At 40.0% G+C, this 21,689-nt stretch overlaps 1 protein-coding gene across 2 annotated transcripts in view; it reads right to left on the bottom strand.

Annotated features, from left to right (window-relative positions):
• Window positions 1-21,689, bottom strand: part of LOC127621845 (lethal(3)malignant brain tumor-like protein 3) — a 94,034-nt gene that overhangs the window by 61,398 nt on the left and 10,947 nt on the right. Inside the window, exons 6-13 of one of the 2 annotated variants that reach the window (XM_052095610.1) lie at window positions 20,593-20,677; window positions 20,387-20,481; window positions 19,598-19,702; window positions 17,647-17,782; window positions 9,741-9,832; window positions 9,052-9,203; window positions 5,357-5,433; window positions 2,091-2,176 (exon numbers count right to left, since the gene is read on the bottom strand). In XM_052095610.1, the coding sequence (XP_051951570.1) occupies window positions 2,091-2,176; window positions 5,357-5,433; window positions 9,052-9,203; window positions 9,741-9,832; window positions 17,647-17,782; window positions 19,598-19,702; window positions 20,387-20,481; window positions 20,593-20,677 (828 nt within the window). The remainder of the gene's footprint in view (window positions 1-2,090; window positions 2,177-5,356; window positions 5,434-9,051; window positions 9,204-9,740; window positions 9,833-17,646; window positions 17,783-19,597; window positions 19,703-20,386; window positions 20,482-20,592; window positions 20,678-21,689) is intronic. The other variant, XM_052095611.1, reaches the window with a different exon arrangement.

The raw sequence follows: 21,689 nt of genomic DNA, 5'->3' as shown, positions 1-21,689 counted from the left end.
ACTTGGCAAGATAAGCTGTACCTTGACCTGTTGTACAATGGCTTCAGGCTCGACAGAACCTCGACACTGTTGAAACTTTAGTGTCAAAGAGGAACAGTATGTCAGTTGTGTGGGACTATTTTGGCTTTAAAAAAAGAAGATGCTGCGCAGCGTCAGGTATTGTGCAAAAAATGTTGCTACCTCACGAGGCAACACTACTAACCTGTATCAGCACTTAAGCCATGTACGATAGTTGCATTAATATGACATTGAAAAGTAAAATGAAATGAACATTTCTGTTTTATTCTAGAAAGTGCTATTTTAGTTCTCCCAAACTAAAATATTGTCTTTTATAGCATTTATTTTCAGAAAATACCAACTGGTAAAAAAAAAAAAAAAAATGCAGTGTTTTGAGACCTTGAATAAAGCAAAGAAAACAAGTTCATATTAATTTTTAATATGCACAATTCTAATATTTTAACTCAGGAAGAGATCAGAAATCAATATTTGGTGGAATAACCCTGATTTTCAATCACAGATTTCATGTGTCTTGGCATGCTCTCCACCAGTCTTTCACATTGCTGTTGGGTGACTTTATGCCACTCCTGCCGCAAAAATTCAAGCAGCTCAGCTTTGTTTGATAGCTTGTGACCATCCATCTTCCTCTTGATCACATTCCAGAGGTTTTCAATGGGGTTGAGGTCTGGAGATTGGGCTGACCATGACGGGGTCTGGGATTCAGTGGTCCTCCATCCACACCTTGATTGACCTGGCTGTGTGGCATGGAGCATTGTCCTGCTGAAAACCAATCCTTACAGTTGGGGAACATTGTCAGAGCAGAAGGAAGCAATATTTCTTCCAGGGTAGCCTTGTATGTGGCTTGATTCATGCGTCCTTCACACTGACGAATCTGCCCGATTCCAGCTTTGCTGAAGCACCCCCAGATCATCACCGATCCTCCACCAAATTTCACAGACCCCACTGTGCGAGACTTACTGTGCGAGACAGTATGGCTTGTAGGCCACCGTATAACCAGTAGATGACCAGGTATTGGGCAAAGCTGAAAATTGGACTCATCAGAGAAGATGACCTTACTCTAGTCCTCTAAGGTCGAATCCTTATGGTCTTTTGCACACCTCAGCCTGACTCTTCTTTGCTTCTCATTGATGAATGGCTTTTTTCTAGCTTTGCACGACTTCAGTCCTGCCCCAGGAGCCTGTTTTGAACCATCCTCGCCATGCAATTCACGTTTACCATTCTTTTTGTAGGTCACATTATGTCATCCTACTGTTGTTGAGTGACATTCGAATGAGTTGCCGGTCACCCCGGTCAGTGGAGAGTTGTTTTCGCCTCTACCGGTCTATTGCTTTGTCGTACCCAATGTCTGCTTCTTGACCTTGTTCTTATGAACCACTGTCTTTGAAATTTTAAGGATGAAAGCAAACGTATGCTCACTCTATCCCGCTTCCAGTAAAGCCAGAATTGAACCCTTCTTTTCCTGACTGAAAACTTTTCTTTTCAACTCTTTTGGCATGGTCGATAGTTAGTGTTTGATTCCAATTATTTATGAGGTACTTCAAGCACTGTTTTTGCCATCTAGCTGGTCCTATTGCAAGAGGATTGCGATGTCCACAGCAGTGGTTTTTATACTTTTACTTGTTAAATAAGATTTGGTTCAGGTGATCACATAATCAGTATCTCATTAAGTAGAATGAGGAGTGCTTGTGTTGGAACTCAACAGACACTGGAATTGAATGGCTGCCATAAATGCTGAGATGCTGATTTAAAAATAAATGGAGTGGTCTCTTAATTTTTATATATATATATATATAATATTTTAATTGTTCAAATATGAAGCATTTTCATCTTTTCTGTCTTGTCTTCGATATCATTGATGAAATTAAACAGCCCTTTGTCCCCAGACCTTTTCGTGTGATGAGATTAACACAGAGATAAGCTTGTTCTGGCAGATGTTTCAACATGTCACAATGACACACACACACACACACACACACACACACACACACACGGCACCCAGTGCCAGGGGTCTCTTAGGAGAACAGATACAGGGACAATCACACACAAATCCAATATGAGAAGCACACACTCACCACTTTGAAGGCTCGCGCAGGGGCTTGTAATGAGCTCGTCTCTGCCAAGTATCTCTCCCAGGAGAAGTTATTCACATCATGGTATCCTACAGCACAGACAACGCAATGTGGATTACTGTTTGCAAGCTGGCATTTGGCTAGTTGACACACACACAGTGAAATGTCCATAAATGTTTTGTTTTTTTTCTTCAATATTTTTGGTTAAATTGATATGAACGTATGAAGAAACATATATTAGGTGTCACTATTTCTCAAGTGTTTCATCATTATTAATCACCTTTTTGCCTTCACTAGTTCATTTTAAATGGTCCTGCGGTGTGAACATTTTATTTATAACAGTACAAATATTTCAGGTAGTCTCTTAATTAATATGGTTATAATAATAATAATAAAATAAAATATAGAATTAGCAAAACACTGTTTAAAATAGTTTTAGATTATACATGTTACACTGCAGGATTTGTCAACTTCCCAAAAATACTTGTTAACTACCCAAATATAAACTGTGTACAGTATGTGTGAATTTGGGTCCCACTTTATATTAGGTGTCTCTAATTACTATGTACTAACATTAAAATACAATGCCACTGAAGTCTATGGCAGCCCATAGAACCCCAAGTGGGAAAATGCTGAAATTTGGTACACTGATAGAAGACATTCTGAACTGTAACTGACCCAAATTTGGGGTCTCTAACTCATCCCCTCTAGCGCCATCAACAGTTCAAATGTGCACTTATGATTATAATCATAACTTTTGATCCGTAAGACCTAGAATTAAAATAATTTTTTCTCTGATCCCATGGCTCATGCAGAGTCGAATGCATACCATTCCGGCCGACTAGATTTTCAGACAAAAACAACATTTTTAAACTCCTCCTAGGCCATATGTCCAATTTACATGAAATTTTGCACATCTTGTATCATCTAGAGCAGACATGGGCAACATATGGCCCGCGGGCCGTATCAGGTCCTCCACATGGTTTAATGTAGCCCGCAGCTCATTTATCGTATAAGTGTTTTTATTTTTCATTGGATATTTGTTAACTTTCATTGGGACGTAACGCATCTCCACAAGCGTTTAACATGCTCAAGGTTGCCAGATAAGAGACGCAACACCCTCAGTTTCAGATTTATACTTGAGCAAATTGGAAATATTCTGCCTAATGTAATACTTATTTTGTGCAATCTGGCAACCATGCACGCGAGTGCGCTTTTTCTATCCCGCTTTCCCCTTTGAACAAATTTAGCGATCTGTAGTGCAATATTCTGCTCAAGGAAAAGTGTTATACGGCTACTCCGTGTCCATTCTCGAGGCTGCTTGTGATGCTTGGTGCTACTTTGCATGTAAACCTTCTCAGTCATTAAATTAAATATTAAAGTTGATCTCGGCATCATTGACATACGAGCAAAAGCAAGCCAGAGACGAATATGTATATGTATTTTTATTAAAACAGACCCCTGATGTAGAGATTGAATAATAAATGAACAGGGAAGTAGAGATGGTAAAATAAATGTATAAGTTCAGCCTTTTAGTTTTTTAATGCCTGATAGAAAAGTATCTACATTTGTAGAGCAATATAATACTTTAGTCAATTGCAGAATAGTCCCTTTAGTCACAGATACATTTCAGAAAATTGAGTACACAACTATTTCTGGGCTTAAAAGATACAAAAACCCAATCAATGCAGAACATTGCATCTCAAAAGTAATACAATGTGGCCCACCATGCACTACTTAAAGCCTGATGTGGCCCCTTTACCAAAATAGTTGCCCACCCCTGATCTAGAGACACTCATGACAACAAGTTATGGAATTCATCCAGAAATTTGATGGTGAGCACACCAAAATAGACATGAGGCTGTATCTTTGTCAAAACTTTGGGGACAGCGCCAATTAGTTTTCACATTTGATTCATTTGACCCATTCCTTGGATCATGTCAAGTATGGCGATACCTAATTTGCCATTGTTGGCCATACTTGAATTTCATTAAAACCTTCTTTTTCAAACTCCTCCTAATCCGTAAGTCCGATTTGCACAAACCTTTGTGTGTATCATCTATGGACACTCATGACATTAAGTTAGGAAAAGCGTTCTAAAAAACTAACTCATTCTTATATAACGCATCAACGAATTTCATGGCAACACGCCAATAAGGATCTGAGGCTATATCTGTATTTACATGAAACTTAGTATGTGTTATTGTGACCACATCCTGACCGCATCACATAGGGTGACAGCACCACCTATTGGTCAAAAGTTATAATTAATTGTATAGTAATATTAGCAATTCTTCCTATGTTTTCTGTGCTGATTTACTTGTCATAATCAGTGATGTCCAGTGATCCTTCATTACATTCCGCTGGTGTGCTTAGCCTCGTAATTGCTGCTTGCAGCTCTATTAATTCAATTTTTTGTTAATGAAAATATATATTTTTACAGCTAGTTTATGTTTTATTGATGATTATAAAATATAAATATGTATATTTTTACCCAAAACATAAGTCTATGATCAGCATATCCAAACATCATCCCTCAAAAAAGAGTTGAAGTTCGTCTTGTGTAGGACTTCATACTCTGAGATCCTTCTGAATTCAGCAGCAGATATTGTGAAGCTAGTGTCTATTCCAGCAGGCTTTCACATGCCTTCTGTAATCAAAGCAGTCTTACTCCACGATAAGGAGAATCTCTAAAATGGTCTAAAACAGAAAACTGTGACAGCATCACAACCTACTGTAATGCTTTTTTATATATATTCTGGGCCAGAAGTTAATGAGCTTATTAAACAGAAGAAAACAGACCTGATTTTACTGTCCTATTTGTCTAAAGCTTCTTATCATAAAACCACATTCAGAACAGTTGCTTGTACAACAGCGCCTTTAAAATCCCCATGAAATTTTGGACTTTTGTAGCTTTTAGTCCATGTCTGTTTAGTCCATGAGGTCATCTCATTGTGTACTCCTGAACATTGACAAAATTCTCTTCTAGCAGAAACTTACGTCTTTATTTTTATTTTATTTTACAAAACAATACGGCACTCATTTTGTCCAATCAAATGCTCTTTAGAATGAAAGCATTTGTTCTTCCCCTTACACAACCTTAAAAGCCCTTACATAAAGTTTATAATGTCCAAACTTTCTCTTTCAATTATGAAGATGCTAAAGTGGAAATACGTCAACACAGGAAATAAAACTGTGCTCATAAAGCCGTTCAACTGTAACTGTTATTTAGGAGAAACTGAGACTATAACATCAGACTGTCTCATCACCTGGAGGAGTTGTGAGGGTCTTGCCATTCTCTTGACACCACCCAACCGGATGGATGTATGGACTAGTTGCATCACACCTGTAGAGGAAATATATACGCTGATCAAATTCAATAAACAAATGCCTTTTAATGCAACCGTAAAGTGCACTATTTTGACCTCCACAAGAAAGTAACATTTATTATATAACTATATAACTATTAGTTCATATACACTGATAAGCCAAAACATTATGCCTTATATGCTGTTGGTTTTCCACGTGCTGCTAAAACAGCACCAACCCGCCCGGTTATGGACTTTACAAGACCCCTGAAGGTGTCCTGTGTTATCTGGCACCAAGATATTAGCAGCAGATCCTTCAAGCCTTGTAAGTTGCGAGGTGCAGCCACCATGGATCGGACTTGTTGGTCCAGCACATTCCACAGATTCTCAACTGGATTGAGATCTGGGGAATTTGGAGGCCAGGGCAACATCTTGAACTCCTCATGTTCCTCAAACCATTCCCGAGCAATGAGCGCAGTGTGGCAGGGCTGAAAGAGTCCACTGCCATCAGGGAATACCATCGCCATGAAGGGGTACCTGGTCTGCAACGATGCTTAGGTAGATGCACTTGTCAAATCGATGTCCACATGAACGGTCGGACCCAGGGTTTCCCAAAAGAACATTGCCCAAATTGCCCAGAACATCACATTCCCTCCATCTGCTTGTTGTCTTCCCACAGTTCATCCTGGTGCCATCACTTCCCTAGGTAAACGGTACACACATGTACGGCCGTCCACGTGATGTAAAGAAAACGGGACTCATTGGTGACTTTCTTCCACTGCTCCAAGGTCCAGTTCCGACGCTCGAGTGCCCATTGTACCAGAGTTTAAATCCCAGCAATTATATTCAAATCATCTTTATCAGCATTCAAATTTGAGTAATTTTGTGAAGGTCTCAGTATTTGTTATGTCCCCCTTTTCAATGACAGCATGCACTCAAGCTAAGGATCCTTTTATCCAGCATGGTATGAGAACGTGCAAAAGAGCATCTTGTGTGCTTCAATAGAAGCAAGAACATCTGACTGTCTGTACAAATGAGTTTAAATGCTCAATGTCACAAATCTGCTTATTTGATTAGTGGCCTAGAAATTGAGCACAATCTTAAATATTACAAATTAATTTTACTCTTCTTTGTTTAAAAATATTTCTAAATCCTAAAAATTCTGTTTACTTCAGGTCTAAATGCAAATAAAATATACAAACATATTCAATTGGGTCTCATACCTCATTCGCTACAATGCTGTGTCATACAACTCAGTATACAGTATCTACAGTAGCAACTCAGAGGACTGACGTGTTGCTTCATAGAGTTCAATGCATTGAAGAACACTGAACTTGACCGTGAACTTAAATGGATATCACAAGGTGGGGGGGTTTCGCTGTCCTTTTCTGCATATCACAGCGTCATTTAGTGGCCCTCTTGTTGCGGCACGTTCGGCATAATGTGGTGGCCTGTTTCAGCTTATTTCGGCCCGGGTTCTCCCTGTAGCCAGCCTGCACTTCTACACATTTATCTCAATTTTAAACCTACATATGTAAAGCCTTTTTGTTTAGATCCTGTCTGAATTCATATATAATAAAGAATTATGCAACGTCTTATTCTGAATATTTTTTTTTAAGTAATCATTGTTACTTTAAGTAATCAACCCATACTAAAAGGGTGACTACTACATTTTTCCATATTCATATGACTTTCTCCCATTGAGCACAAAAGCACACAATGATAATCTAAGTCACCATTCACATTCATTGTATGGGAAAAGATGCAATGAAAGTGAATGGTGACTGAGGATCGTGTCCCATTAAAAAAGAAACAAAAAGAACACAGCAGACACTTTGGCAAGCCGAACTGAATTTTAGTCATGTGCAGGATATGAATTACTGATATCTGTAATTAAATTTAGTACACATTATAATTTTTTATATTAATAGTTACAATGTAGTACAAATATCCATCCCTGATATCAACTACTGAATTAAATTCCTCTGACCTTTGACCTTGGAAGTCACTTTTTGTATTTCCAAAATATACGTTTTTAATATTGCATTCAACAGCAATGACTTGAAATCAAGGGACAAACATATTTTTTTTATTATTTAAATGATTAATACTTGTTTTGTTGTTGTTGTTGTTTTTGCACACTTGTAAGGTCTTGCACTAATATTTGACCTGAGTATTTGAAGTGCATTGCTGATTTGTAAAAAATTTGAATTTCATCAAGAAATGAATTGTAGTTCCCCTTCCGTCACTCATTCGACATTATGTCGATGTTGTGACACTAGGAGTCACTCTTGAGAGCTCCCAACACCTCCCATTCTTTGAGAAAAGACCAATGAGAATTGGCTAGTGGAATTTCCATGCCACTCCCCCGGACATATGGGTATAAAAGCAATGAAGTGGTAGCGGCTTTCCTTCTTTTGGGTGAAAGCCACTCTAGCCCCCCGCCCGCCCGCTCGCCTTCTACCCACGGGTATGAGGCCGGCCAGGCTGGCACTGGAGGCGATTTGAGGAGTTCAATGGCCGCGGTCTCGCCGGGTAATTCCCCCACGGACTTCCCGTTCCCCAGCACGCTTCTGGTCTCATTTCAGAGACCAGACCAGCCCACCTCACGGCCATCATCTCTTTCAGGGCCTGCGAGCAGGATGAGTTCTAGATCGCTGCATCAGGGAGCGCAATGGTGATGTCGGACGAAGAAGACTCCAAAGTCTTGGACCCTGGACCCTAGCCCTGTGGCTCGCAAATTCGGTGGAGGAGTTCGCAGCCAGATCCACTACGGGTACTAATATGCCCTGTACTGGTGCTCCACAGGTGCCGATTACTCCGGTGACCCCCTGTGATGTATTTTCCGTGGTGAGGTCTCCCTGTCGGCTGACCCGTGTCTCCCTTGGACAGAGCCCTTTCTGCCCCGGTCGATATGTTTGTAGAGTTCTTCCCCTTAACGGCAGGACCTACCACCGAGCCTCTTCCATGTGCGACTCTTACGCCCACATGTCGTAGCGCCTCAGGGATGTGGGGAACTACATGACGTCTTTTGGGACGTCGGGGGAGGTTACGTGCAGACTGATGCTCCAGCTATTAAGCACGCAGCAGCTTGCTTGCACCTGCATCAGCAGTTCAGGTAACACGGTTCAGCTGCCAATTATCTATAGGGACCCCTAGTGTCACTGCATCGACACGACGTCAAGAGAGTGACAGAAGGGGAATGTCATAGTTACTGTCATAACCTCCGTTCCCTAATGGAGGGAACGAGACATTGTGTCTCTTTTGCCACAACACTGTACTATCAGCTGAAATGGCCGGAACTTGGCTTGGCTCCTCAGCACAAAACCTGAATGGAGTGGGCATTCCAGCTCCTTTTATACCCGTATGTCCAGGGGAGTGGCGTGTAAATTCCACTCGCCAATTCTCATTGGCCTTTTTTTGCAAGTGATTAAATCATTTTTATGTCAAGAATAAATGTTTTTACTAGTGCACATGAATGAGCACTTTCCGGTAGTATTTCCATTCCTGATATCAAGAATTGGCATTTTAACTAGTGAAAATGTTTTTGTTGATATCTATCATTCATATCCTGCACATGATTAAAAGTCAATTTGGCTTGCCATACGAACACAGCATAAATGCATATATTCAAAGGAAAAAAGCTGTGAATTTACCAGTAGTCATAACTTTCATCCCAGTTGTCAAAGTGCACCAGGAATCGACTGTCCACCATGTCGGTAACCGTGGCAACACAGATGAATGAAGGATTTTTCTTATCAATAGCCTCCAACTTCATACCAACCCTAAAGCCTGATGGCGTCACCGTCTGAATATTAAAATAAATACATTTATTAATCCAATCCCTTTTGCTTCACATCCATACTGCCAGCATTCATTACAATAACCAGTGAAACTGCACAAGGAGTGTAAACGCAATATACAGTTGAAGAAATATATAGTACATGAAATAAAAATAATATATGTTTGTCGTCTTGCATATCATCAGTGCATGTTATTTTAAAGAAAAAAAAACATGTCTTTTTTTTTTATTAAAAATCTTTCATCAAAATGTTAACTCTCCCTTTGACACAACATTACTGTGATGCAAGGCTTTGTAGGTGAAGAAAAATAATATTACTCAATTATATACACATTTTTCAAAATCCAACCAAAGTCCTGATGGCTAAATAAAGACCCACCTCAGAAATCCATCACATTACTGAAGTTAAATGTGTTGAGAATGATGTTGTCCTTTTTACCTCTTAACTCATGATAGTTTTCACTATCATGTATTCATTTGAGATTTCTTAGTGCCATCTAGTGCAAATGAGATGTGTTTACATCAGGACTCATGGACACTCACCATGTTCTGATTCTGAAACAGAGCTTTTGGTGCCGTCTGGATTTTATTTAGTTTGATGTAGGATGACCAGCTAAACTCGTCCTCTTTCATCCCTACACACACACAAACCATGTGAAGAACAACAGTACATTCAATAACACACACATGGAAATGAAAAGATTTCACTTAAAGAATATTTCAATCCAAATTAAAGCTGTTCAATGTTCAAATGCCCTCTTCCATCCCAGCTTAATATACAGAGAATTTCACTGGAAAATAAAATAATAATAATTTTCTTCCTGAGAATTTTTGTCTTATTTTCTGGTAAAATTTTAAACATCCTTAAAACAAGGAATAAGGACTTGAGAAACAAATAAGATATAAAAGGAATAGTTCACCCAAAAAAAAGAAAATTCTCTCATGACTGACTCATATTTAAGCTATCCCGGATGTATATGTCTTCTTCAGCAGAACTGAAGTGAAGATTTTTATAAGCACATTTCAGCTCTGTAAGTCCATACAATAAAAGTAATCAGGTTCCACTAGACAGCAGGCTGTTTGACGGTCCAAAAGTCATGTTTAGGCACCATAAAAGTCATCCACATGACTCCAGTCAATCAATTAATGTTTTATGAAGCAAACCGATAATTAATATGTTTTAAACTTTCAATCGTTGCTTCCGGCCAGCGCTAGATTGTTGTTTGAAATTACCTAACTCTCGAGTCAGTGCATGTGAGCGGAGCGGTGATAATTTCTACTACACTCGCTCAGGCCAGAGGCGGCGGCAGCTGATTTTGCCGAGGCTTCAGCCCCGAATGTTTTGAGTGTAGCCCCGAATGTATTTTGAAATGTTGACTGACAAATATAAGTTGATACTGAACATACTGCATACAGCCTGTAAAAATAGACATAGGTCTTAAAAATAATCTAGCCTATAGAATAAGTTCCTTTGCTGTCGGTAGCCTATGGGCGACTCCGTTTCTTCCTCTCTGTTGAATATGCAGCAGGTAGGGGAGGAGCTTCCACAGTCGTTGACATCAACTAACGTTACTTAGTGGCGAGTTAACAGCAGTTAGCAGGAAAGACAGCAAAAATTAAGCAAATGAGGCTTTGGGGATTTTTCCGAAAGAAGTCAGTGGGTAAGAATTCACATTTGTTTTTGTCTTTAAAGTCTGAAGATCATCATCTAGCTGGCTTTCACCAACAGTAGGCTAAAACTCTCACGCCGGAGACCGCGGTTCGAGCCCCGTTCGGAGCGTCCTTTCTTGTTTATCAGGTGTTGTTTTCTCTAAGGATAACCAATAAGCATTAGCATAAAATGTATGTGTGACTTGTTTTGTGATATTAGTTTGTAGGAAATATACACTTTGATTTGATTAAATGGTTTTGTAGAGTGTAGCAAAGATGAGCAGCAGCAGCTGTGCCAGAATCAGGCATGGAAACTGGTAACAATTACAGTTTTTTACAATCGCTATGACAATTTTTTCAATACTTTTAACAAATTTCCTAAACTCTTAACGCACCAACCCACCTACAACACACAATTGGCAAAACATTTAATTTCATGTTCAAAATCACACATTGTAAACTAAACTCCAGCACTAATGTTCAAAATACAATAATACACTAGCAACAATACACTATGTCTACCAAAACACTGCAAACATGTCTCAAAATCAAATAATTTTTCAAAACACTAACATACAGTATGTTCTCGTCCAACAGGAAAATTTAGTCAATCATAGCTCAATGTCATAAAAACACTAACATCAGATGGAATTACAGAAACTGCATTATTTTATGTGTCAGGTGTTATACAACAGACAGTATATTGTATTGATCATAGATTGTGTTTTGCACTGCAGTTTCTTTTGAAGCCTCTCTACATTTTTGTTTTGTTGGGTTTGGGTCTTTTGCTGCAGAAATTCAATAAAAAAAGATGTATTGGTGACGGAGTTCTTTGATGCGCTCACCATTCCTTTCAAAAGGAACTTTGTATAATTGTTTCATTTGGACTCTGTGTTTAGCTAGAGTCCGAGAAATGCCCTTGCCCTTGTCCTTGTCCTTGTCCCTCTCCTCTCCTCTCCCTTGCCCATGTCCCACTCCTCTCCCTTGCCCTTGCCCTTGTCCCACTCCTCTCGCTTGTCCTGGTATACGTCTTCCTCTACCTAGCGCAGACATTTTTCTTTCTTTCTTTTGTTGCTCTATATTGTTCCCTTTCCACAAAACATCAGCCCAAAAGGTCCTCTTTTACATTACAGTTTTTTCCAATCGCTATGACAGTTTTTTCAATACATTTAACAAGTTTCCTAAACTCTTAACGCACCAACACACCTAAAACACACAATTGGCCAAACGGTTAATTTCATGCTCAAAATCACACATTGTAAACTAAACTCCAGCACTAGTTTTCAAAATACAATAATACACTAACACAATACACTATGTCTAACAAAACACTGCAAACATGTTTCAAAATCAAATAATTATTCAAAACACTAACACATGTTCTCTTCCAACAGGAACATTTAGTCAATCATAACACAATGACAAAAAAACACTATCATCAGCTGAAATTACTGAAACTGCATTATTTTACGTGTCAGGTCTGCCCTTATACAATAGACAGTATATTGTATTGATCATAGATTGTGTTTTGCACTGTAGTTTCTTTTGATGCCTCTCTACATTTTTGTTTTGTTGGGTTTAGTAAATGCATTTTACTTTCTTTTGCTGCAGAAATTCAACACAAAAAATGAATGACCCATCTCAGAGTAGCTTTATAGAATGTACAGTTTCTGAAAAAAAAGACAGAGACAGAATTGCTGCAGTAAAGACTTTATTTGCAAAAGGACATTGCTGCAAGATATACAAACAGAAAAGCACTGGAATAATAATTTAAAAAACAAAGTAATCTTCTAATCTTCCCGGTCTTCTGCATTTGGCCACATGTTCTCATCCACATCACACCTGATATCTTCTCTGGCAAGGCATCGTGGGAAGAATCTTTTGGCATGCCTTATCCACCCCTGGCAGTGTTCAGCTGTGATGTCTTGGCATGCAGCATCCATTGCATCCAGGAGGGACATTTGGTCATGTGGACGATGGTCAAAAACCTTCCATCTCCAGGCTGAGAAAAACTCCTCAATGGGGTTGAGGAAAGGGGAGTAAGGGGCAAGGAAATGGGACATCATCCTTGGATGGAGCGTCAAACCAGGCTGTGACTGCACGGGAATGGTGGAATGCCACATTGTCCCATATGATCACATATATTGGCAAGTGGTCTCCCACCTGTCCCCTTTCTACCTCTGGCACCAGTCTTTCGTGCAGGTCTTCTAAAAACAGGAGAAGGCGGTCTGTGTTGTAGGGGCCAATCTCACATTTATGCAGGAGTGCACCGTTGTTGGAGATTGCGGCGCACATGGTAATGTTGGCTCCTCTCTGGCCCGGCACGGTAACTGTGGCCCTTTTGCCAATTATGTTTCTCCCACGGCGACGCCTTTTTGCTAAGTTGAAGCCAGCCTCATCAACATAAATAATTTCATGTGGGACTTGATTGGCCTCCAACTCAATGACTCTCTGAAAGTAATTAGACACAGTGTATGTAAATGCTTTGCTGTATATCTACTGTATGTCCTAATGTACTCCAGGTTTATAGAGTAGTTTACTGCAAAACACACTGTGTATAGTACAGTAATGACTGTATTGCATAACCTTACCTGGACGTATTGGTGACGGAGTTCTTTGATGCGCTCACTGTTCCTTTCAAAAGGAACTTTGTATAGTTGTTTCATTTGAACTCTGTGTTTAGCTAGAGTCCGAGAAATGGATGTTATGCTGATTGCTGCAATGTTCCCAAAGACAAGGTTGTCCTCTACAACTCTGGACTGAATGTCCTTCAGTTTTATTTCATTGTCAGCAATCATCATGTTGACAATAGCAAGTTCCTGTTCTTCATTCAGTAGCTTTCCTCTGCCCCCTGAGGGAGGTAGACGTTGAATCCTTAGAGGGACAAAATACAGTTACATTTTAGAGACCGGAGGCATACAGTCACTCTAATAAATGATAAAATTATTTACACTTTGCTGTAGGAGAAGCAATATCCTACCTGTTGGTTTCTCTGAAAATACGGACAATGGATGCCACTGTGTCCCGGCTGAGATTTGGCTGTACTCGTTCACCAGCTACTCTGTATGATAGCCCGTGGTTTATGACATGGTCAATGATAGTAGCTCTTATTTGATCAGTTACCCCAGCTCTGGTCCTTCTTTGAGCCACCACGCATTCTAACTCCTCTACCTTGCCCCACTCCTCTCCCTTGTCCTTGCCCCACCTCTCCCTCTACCTTGCCCCACTCCTCTCCCTTGCCCCACTCCTCTCCCTTGCCCCACTCCTCTCCCTTGCCCCACTCCTCTCCCTTGCCCCACTCCTCTCCCTTGCCCCACTCCTCTCCCTTGCCCTTGCCCCACTCCTCTCCCTTGTCCTTGCCCTTGCCCCACTCCTCTCCTCTCCCTCTACCTTGCCCCACTCCTCTCCCTTGCCCCACTCCTCTCCCTTGCCCTTGCCCCACTCCTCTCCCTTGTCCTTGCCCTTGCCCCACTCCTCTCCCTCTACCTTGCCCCACTCCTCTCCCTTGCCCCACTCCTCTCCCTTGCCCTTGCCCCACTCCTCTCCCTTGTCCTTGCCCTTGCCCCACTCCTCTCCCTTGTCCTGGTACTCGTCTTCCTCTCCCTCGTGCAGGCATTTCTTTCTTTCTTTCTTTCTTTCTTTTTTTGTGTTGCTCTATATTGTTTCTTTTCCACACAAGATCAGCCCAAAGAGTCCTCTTTTAAAACATATGATCATGCGATTGAAAGAACCTCAACACCTGAGTGTGCTTCCTAGATGGGAATCAGCTGTGATTTATATATTTGCATAACTTCAATAAGCTGTTTCTCATTAGCAATGGAATAAGATACAGGGGATATATTTGTGTTTCAATTCACAATATGAACAGCTGTTCACTTTGACTTTAGCCTACATAAGTTATGTTTAGAACATGATGTTATCTGTTCTGACATACAGTGTGAAAGCATTTGTAAATTTGACTGTAAAATTACATTGTTTTGGTCTTGGTTGAGCTTGTGTGTAAAAGAAGTTCAAGCATTTTAAATTTGTGTTAACTGTATGCATTTTGTGTTAAAGCAACAAGAAATGTGTTAATATTATAGCTTACACAGACGGATGTAGTGCTAACTGTGTTAAGAGTTTTGGAAAATTGTTAAAAGTATTGAAAAATCTGTCATAGCAATCGTAAAAAACTGTAATAAGTCACTTTACTTTAGAGAAAGTTAAAAGTGAAACATTGTTTATCCCAATGATCCTAATGAAAGGATTTTGACAGATGAATTATTCTCATAGAGATGATGAGAATTATATACAGTTCGATGCCATAGTGTGTCAATGAACTTAGACTAAAGTTATTCATGTATTGCTTTAACTTAGGATCTTATACATCATTTTGACTATTTATGTCAAAAAATATAAATTATTTATATTCAATATTTTTTACCTCACTTTACTCACTATAATATAACTCTTTTGTGATGAATTTATGTTAATGTACATGAAAATTCAAGAATCATGATAGATATTAGGGCAATCCCACTGATCTGCTCTTCCCAATACATTTACTTCAATGGTATTGGTCTACAATTTGAAATATGTAGCACTTGATGAATTAGTTGTTTGAAGCTGATTTGCAATTAGTTATGTGCTGTATCTGTTCTTTTGCATCACAGATGATTCAGGGAGGAGAGAGGATGTTGAGGATAGTACTAGAGTGGAAGATTTAGGAACTGTAGAAACAGGCCCAGCCAGAGCAAAACTCAAAGAATACCCTCTCACCAGCTCTGGACTACAGAGAAGTGGTTGCTAGTGTGAAAATAAAATTCTCTGGGCTAAGCCCCGGATGTCCTTCAATGCTGGAAACGCCTCTGGCTCAGGCCGCACAATGGCGCTCGCTCAACCCAGAATGCGCTTTGTGATTTGCTGGTTTGGGAACCTACGAAATAAGCAATAGGCTTGAAGTTATGGAGTTCAAACATTGTTTTAGTGAAGATGCAAACTTTATAGCCTACATAGATGCAAAGTATAAATCAAAGGGGCCTGGTGAGGAGCCTGTATAGCTCAGCGAGTAAAGACACTGACTGCCACACCTGGAGTCACAAGTTCGAAGCCAGGGTGTGCTGAATGAATCAAGCCAGGTCTCCTAAGCAACCAAATTGGCCTGGTTGCTAGGGAGGGTAGAGTCACATGGGGTAACCTCCTCGTGGTCACTATAATGTGGTTCTCGCTCTCGGTGGGGTGTGTGGTGAGTTGTGCGTGGATGCCACGGAGAATAGCGTGAAGCCTCACACATGTGCTATGTGTCTGCGGTAACGTGCTCAATAAGTCACGTGATAAGATGTGCGGATTGACATCTCAGACGTGGAGGCAACTGAGATTCGTCCTCCGGCACCCAGATTGAGACGAGTCACTACGCAACCATTTTTTTGATCACTTATTTGCTTTTCTGTTTTGTTTGGAGTGTATTTGAATTTAGAAATGTATTTGATTTAAGTTTTTTAAATAAATTAATTTAATTTAAAATGCAAAATTACTAAAGCAAGAATATTCACTGATCCCTCAACCCAAGGGTTGCCGATGTAATTAGATATTGCGAGAGATATATATATATATATATATATATATATCGTGGAGGGAACAAAACAAATGTATTCACACACGATGTATTTTGAAATGCCCTAACGGTAGAGAATGCACAGATGACGTAGGTTAGTTTCCAAAGAGATGTTGCCCTTCACAACTGCTGTAAAGCCATCTTTCAACAAGTTCAACAACACACATTTTAATTGCACTTCATTTTTCTTTTCTTTTTTCAGTTTCATTTGAACGTTTTGTTAAAATAAATAAAAAATAAAGTTCAAAGTTTGAAATCAAGGTGTCTTGTTTTATTGTGTAGGATTAACCCTAACCCTGCTTACCGAAAATTATCCCATAGTAGCACCTAGCCTCCAACCAGCGGAAATAACGGTGTTCGTCGGTTTCATGTGGAATTAGTCTTTTTCTGCAACCAACCGACCAATCAAAACTTGGTCGACCAAAATTCTTCTCGACTAACATTTGGTCGACTATCAGGGGGCATCCCTATAGAGCACCCTAATTAGCACCCTAATGTCTTCATTGTACAATTGATCATTTGATGGGTAAAGATTTCCGCACTTGCATAGACAATTTCATAGTGGAATTCTCTCACTTAATCGACCGTCTGTTGCTTTCGATTTCTGCTCTGGGATAAAGTGGCACATAACTGCTGGTCAGTTTCCCAAAGCCAAATCCACAGAGATATGGACACATCCAGAGGATACAGCAACACCCTCTGCTCTCTCAAACCACTTCTCCTTCTCTCACCCCCCTCAACATACCGGTAGGGGTGGGGGAACAGGTTTTCTCATTCCAAACAACTGGATGTTTTCACCACACTACTCTCTATGTAACAATACTTCTTTTGAATTCAATGCTATAACTACAATGCAACTATTGATGCACCGATCGGATACCTGTATCGGTATCGGCTCCGATACTGAAGCTTTTAGACAGATCGGACATCGGTCCGACGAGCCCGATCCAAATCCAATACTGCGTGTTAGTCATATTCGTTACTGTCAAGCTCAAAAAATGACATAAAAGAACCATTAAAACACAATTAAAGTAGTTCTTGTTTTCAGTTAAAGTTTAGATATTTTTACTGGAAAACAAGACAAAAATTCTCAGTAAGATTTTTTGTTTTACAGTGTTTCAGTTTTTCCCATTTGTTGGAATCTTGAGAATATTGTGCTGGTTTAGGATTTGGCCATTGAATATTTGAGCTGTTGGTGTCTCTTACCTTTAGGAGGATGTAACTTGTGTCCGGTTTTCTCACACCAGCCCACTGGGTGGATGTCAGGGGAGTTGCAATTTACCCAGAAGTCATAGCACTCGGAATACTTATCAAAGTGCAGTCTGATTCGATGTCCTGACACCTGCAGATATTCACACGTTAACTCCATCCACTTGACTCTGTTTTGTTTTAACCCTTATGTTGTGTCCTGGTCATAATGACCCAAACAACTTTTTTTTCCTCACAATTTATTTTTTACTTAATCCAATTGGAATCAAATTTGTTCACATATGGTATCTACACTCACCTAAAGGATTATTAGGAACACCATACTAATACTGTGTTTGACCCCCTTTCGCCTTCAGAACTGCCTTAATTCTACGTGGCATTGATTCAACAAGGTGCTGAAAGCATTCTTTAGAAATGTTGGCCCATATTGATAGGATAGCATCTTGCAGTTGATGGAGATTTGTGGGATGCACATCCAGGGCACGAAGCTCCCGTTCCACCACATCCCAAAGATGCTCTATTGGGTTGAGATCTGGTGACTGTGGGGGCCATTTTAGTACAGTGAACTCATTGTCATGTTCAAGAAACCAGTTTGAAATGATTCGAGCTTTGTGACATGGTGCATTATCCTGCTGGAAGTAGCCATCAGAGGATGGGTACATGGTGGCCATAAAGGGATGGACATGGTCAGAAACAATGCTCAGGTAGGCCGTGGCATTTAAACGATGCCCAATTGGCACTAAGGGGCCTAAAGTGTGCCAAGAAAACATCCCCCACACCATTACACCACCACCACCAGCCTGCACAGTGGTAACAAGGCATGATGGATCCATGTTCTCATTCTGTTTACGCCAAATTCTGACTCTACCATCTGAATGTCTCAACAGAAATCGAGACTCATCAGACCAGGCAACATTTTTCCAGTCTTCAACTGTCCAATTTTGGTGAGCTCTTGCAAATTGTAGCCTCTTTTTCCTATTTGTAGTGGAGATGAGTGGTACCCGGTGGGGTCTTCTGTTGTTGTAGCCCATCCGCCTCAAGGTTGTGCGTGTTGTGACTTCACAAATGCTTTGCTGCATACCTCGGTTGTAACGAGTGGTTATTTCAGGCAAAGTTGCTCTTCTATCAGCTTGAATCAGTCGGCCCATTCTCCTCTGACCTCTAGCATCAACAAGGCATTTTCAGCCCACAGGACTGCCGCGATACTGGATGTTTTTCCCTTTTCACACCATTCTTTGTAAACCCTAGAAATGGTTGTGTGTGAAAATCCCAGTAACTGAGCAGATTGTGAAATACTCAGACCGGCCCGTCTGGCACCAACAACCATGCCACGCTCAAAATTGCTTAAATCACCTTTCTTTCCCATTCTGACATTCAGTTTGGAGTTCAGGAGATTGTCTTGACCAGGACCACACCCCTAAATGCATTGAAGCAACTGCCATGTGATTGGTTGATTAGATAATTGCATTAATGAGAAATTGAACAGGTGTTCCTAATAATCCCTTAGGTGAGTGTATAAACACACAAACAATTTGATAATTTTCTTTGGTTTTATATCAGTTTGTTACACTTGTTGTGTTCCCGGTAAAAAAGTATAGGCCTTTGGAAATGAATGGATTAGACAAAATAAAAAAATATTAAGCATCTTTAGATGAGCGCATGTGGATGTGTGTTTGCTCACACAAAGACCTCGGACATGTGCTCAGACACACACACACACACACACACACACACAATGTGTGTTGAGCACTCTTTTGTGCATCGTCTTTCCATGTACACTCTTTGAGGAATATTTCAAGATCTATTTATCATATGTTGTGTTTGTTTGAATCGGGAAAATCTGCTGTAAATTACATTATGTCATTGTCTATGCAAAACTCTTAAACACTTTTATAACATTACATAGTGTAATTATAAAAACTCATCAGAGTGAGAGGCAGGCTGTTACCTCGGCGACGGAGAGGATGCAGTACATGGACGGGTGATCAGGGTCAATACCTTCCAGCCTCATGCCCACCCTAAAGCCATTCTTACACTGGGGTAATGACTGATACTGCACACACACACACACACACACACACACACACACACACACACACACACACACACACACACAAACACACAAACACACAAACACAGTCCAGTTATGCACCTTGAGCAATTGGAGATGCAATGATACAAAAATATCCACTCATTGAGCACTTTATTAGTAACACTATGGTCCTAATAAAGTGACTGACGTGGTCTTCTGCGGTTGTAGCCCTTCCGCCTCAAGGTTCGACATTCTGGGATACTATTCTGCTCACTACAATCGTACAGAGTGGATATCTGAGTAACTGTTCACTGTAAAACTATCTGCTTCCATTATCAGTCTACTCAAACTGATATACAGTATATATAAAAAGATAATGATGTTACTCTTGAACACCAATGTCCAGTCTACTGTGGCAGTAAGTGATAGTAACTAAGGCTGTCAAATGTAAAATTAAAATTCAAATATTCGCAGAATTCAAGGAAAAAATGTACATTAAAATTTTGGCTATATGCGATGACTTATTCTGAATTGTGAAAACTTAAACATAAACATTAACAGTATTTATTTGCTGCCTCGCTGGAAGTGGTTGCATGTGTGTACGGGGCTTTAAAGCACTTCCTTCAGGAAATGGAACTGTAGTTTATTTACAGGGCATATTCATGTAAGGTTGTGATGGACATTAAATACTAACTGTTGCCTCACCTCTTTGAATAGTTTACTGGGGGCAGCGATGGCTCTCTCCTGCTCCAGGTATGAGGCCCAACACCATGCCTTCTTCTTGCCTCCATATGGAACTGCTGCATTGTGGGGAAACAACCACAGGTGTCATAGAGCTCATGTGACTCTCACCTGATGTCAACCTTGTCATCTACTGCACAAACCTGTGTGTGCTTATCTCATATACTCACTGAATCTGAGCAGTGCAGCATCTCCTCTGCGCTTCCTGCGACCTCTCGGAGCCCCACGTGACGGTCGCCTGCTTTCTTTCTCTTCCTGTTATACACAAACACACACATACACACATGTTCTACCCTTGCTCAAACTGTGGCTGTTAGAAACCAGGAACATAAAGCACACTGTATCATTTTACCCTGTACATTTTCCACATCAAATCTATTTTATAAGCAGAGTTTGTCTGAAGGTGTAGTGGGTGAGTCGGTGAAACAGAGTGTGTGATCTGTTAGGAAGGAAACACGGGCTTGTGTAATCAGGGTTGCATAGCTTCAAGCCTCAACTAGAAATTACTTTTGTTAGCTCTCACCACTTAATAAATGTGACATTGTCAGCAAGCACAAAAATGAGGTCTATCGATATAGAAATTGTGGCTGAAACAAAAGGCAATAATTATCCACGACCATATCGGTTAGGGCCAATAACCGATATGATGTCCATATTGTGATAGCCGATAATTATTTTCACGTTACGACCAATAACCGGTTTGATGGCTGATATGACGATAGCCAATAATAATTTTCTTGTTGATAGCCAATAATAATTTTCTTGTTATGGCCAATAACAAATATGATGGCCAATATTACAAATGCTGATCTTTATTTGCAATTCATGCGCTTCAATAACCGATATGAAGGCCGACATTATGATACCAATAATTTACTTTACATTTTGACCAATAACAATACAATGCCAATATTATAAATGCCAATAATTCTTAGGTTTTCACCATTAACCAGTTTGATGGCTGACATTACAATAGCAAACAAATAAAAAATGTCTTCATGTTATGGCTGATATTATTATTAATTTCACATTATGCCTGATAATTGCTATAATGTTACGGCCAATAACTAATAAAATTGCCAATATTACAAAAGCTAATAATTATTTTCAATGCATGCATTTCAATAATTGATATGAAGGCCGGCATTATGATAGTCAATCATTTATTTCACATTTTGGCCAATAACCGATACGATGCCAATATTATGAGTGCCAATAAAACATTTTCACGTTGTGGTCATTGACCAATATGATGGCCGACATTATA

Source organism: Xyrauchen texanus, chromosome 28, assembly GCF_025860055.1.
Source record: "Xyrauchen texanus isolate HMW12.3.18 chromosome 28, RBS_HiC_50CHRs, whole genome shotgun sequence".
NCBI classification, from domain to species: domain Eukaryota; kingdom Metazoa; phylum Chordata; class Actinopteri; order Cypriniformes; family Catostomidae; genus Xyrauchen; species Xyrauchen texanus.
Note: the sequence above shows the minus strand (reverse complement) of the source record. Positions and strands in the feature narration are given on the sequence as shown.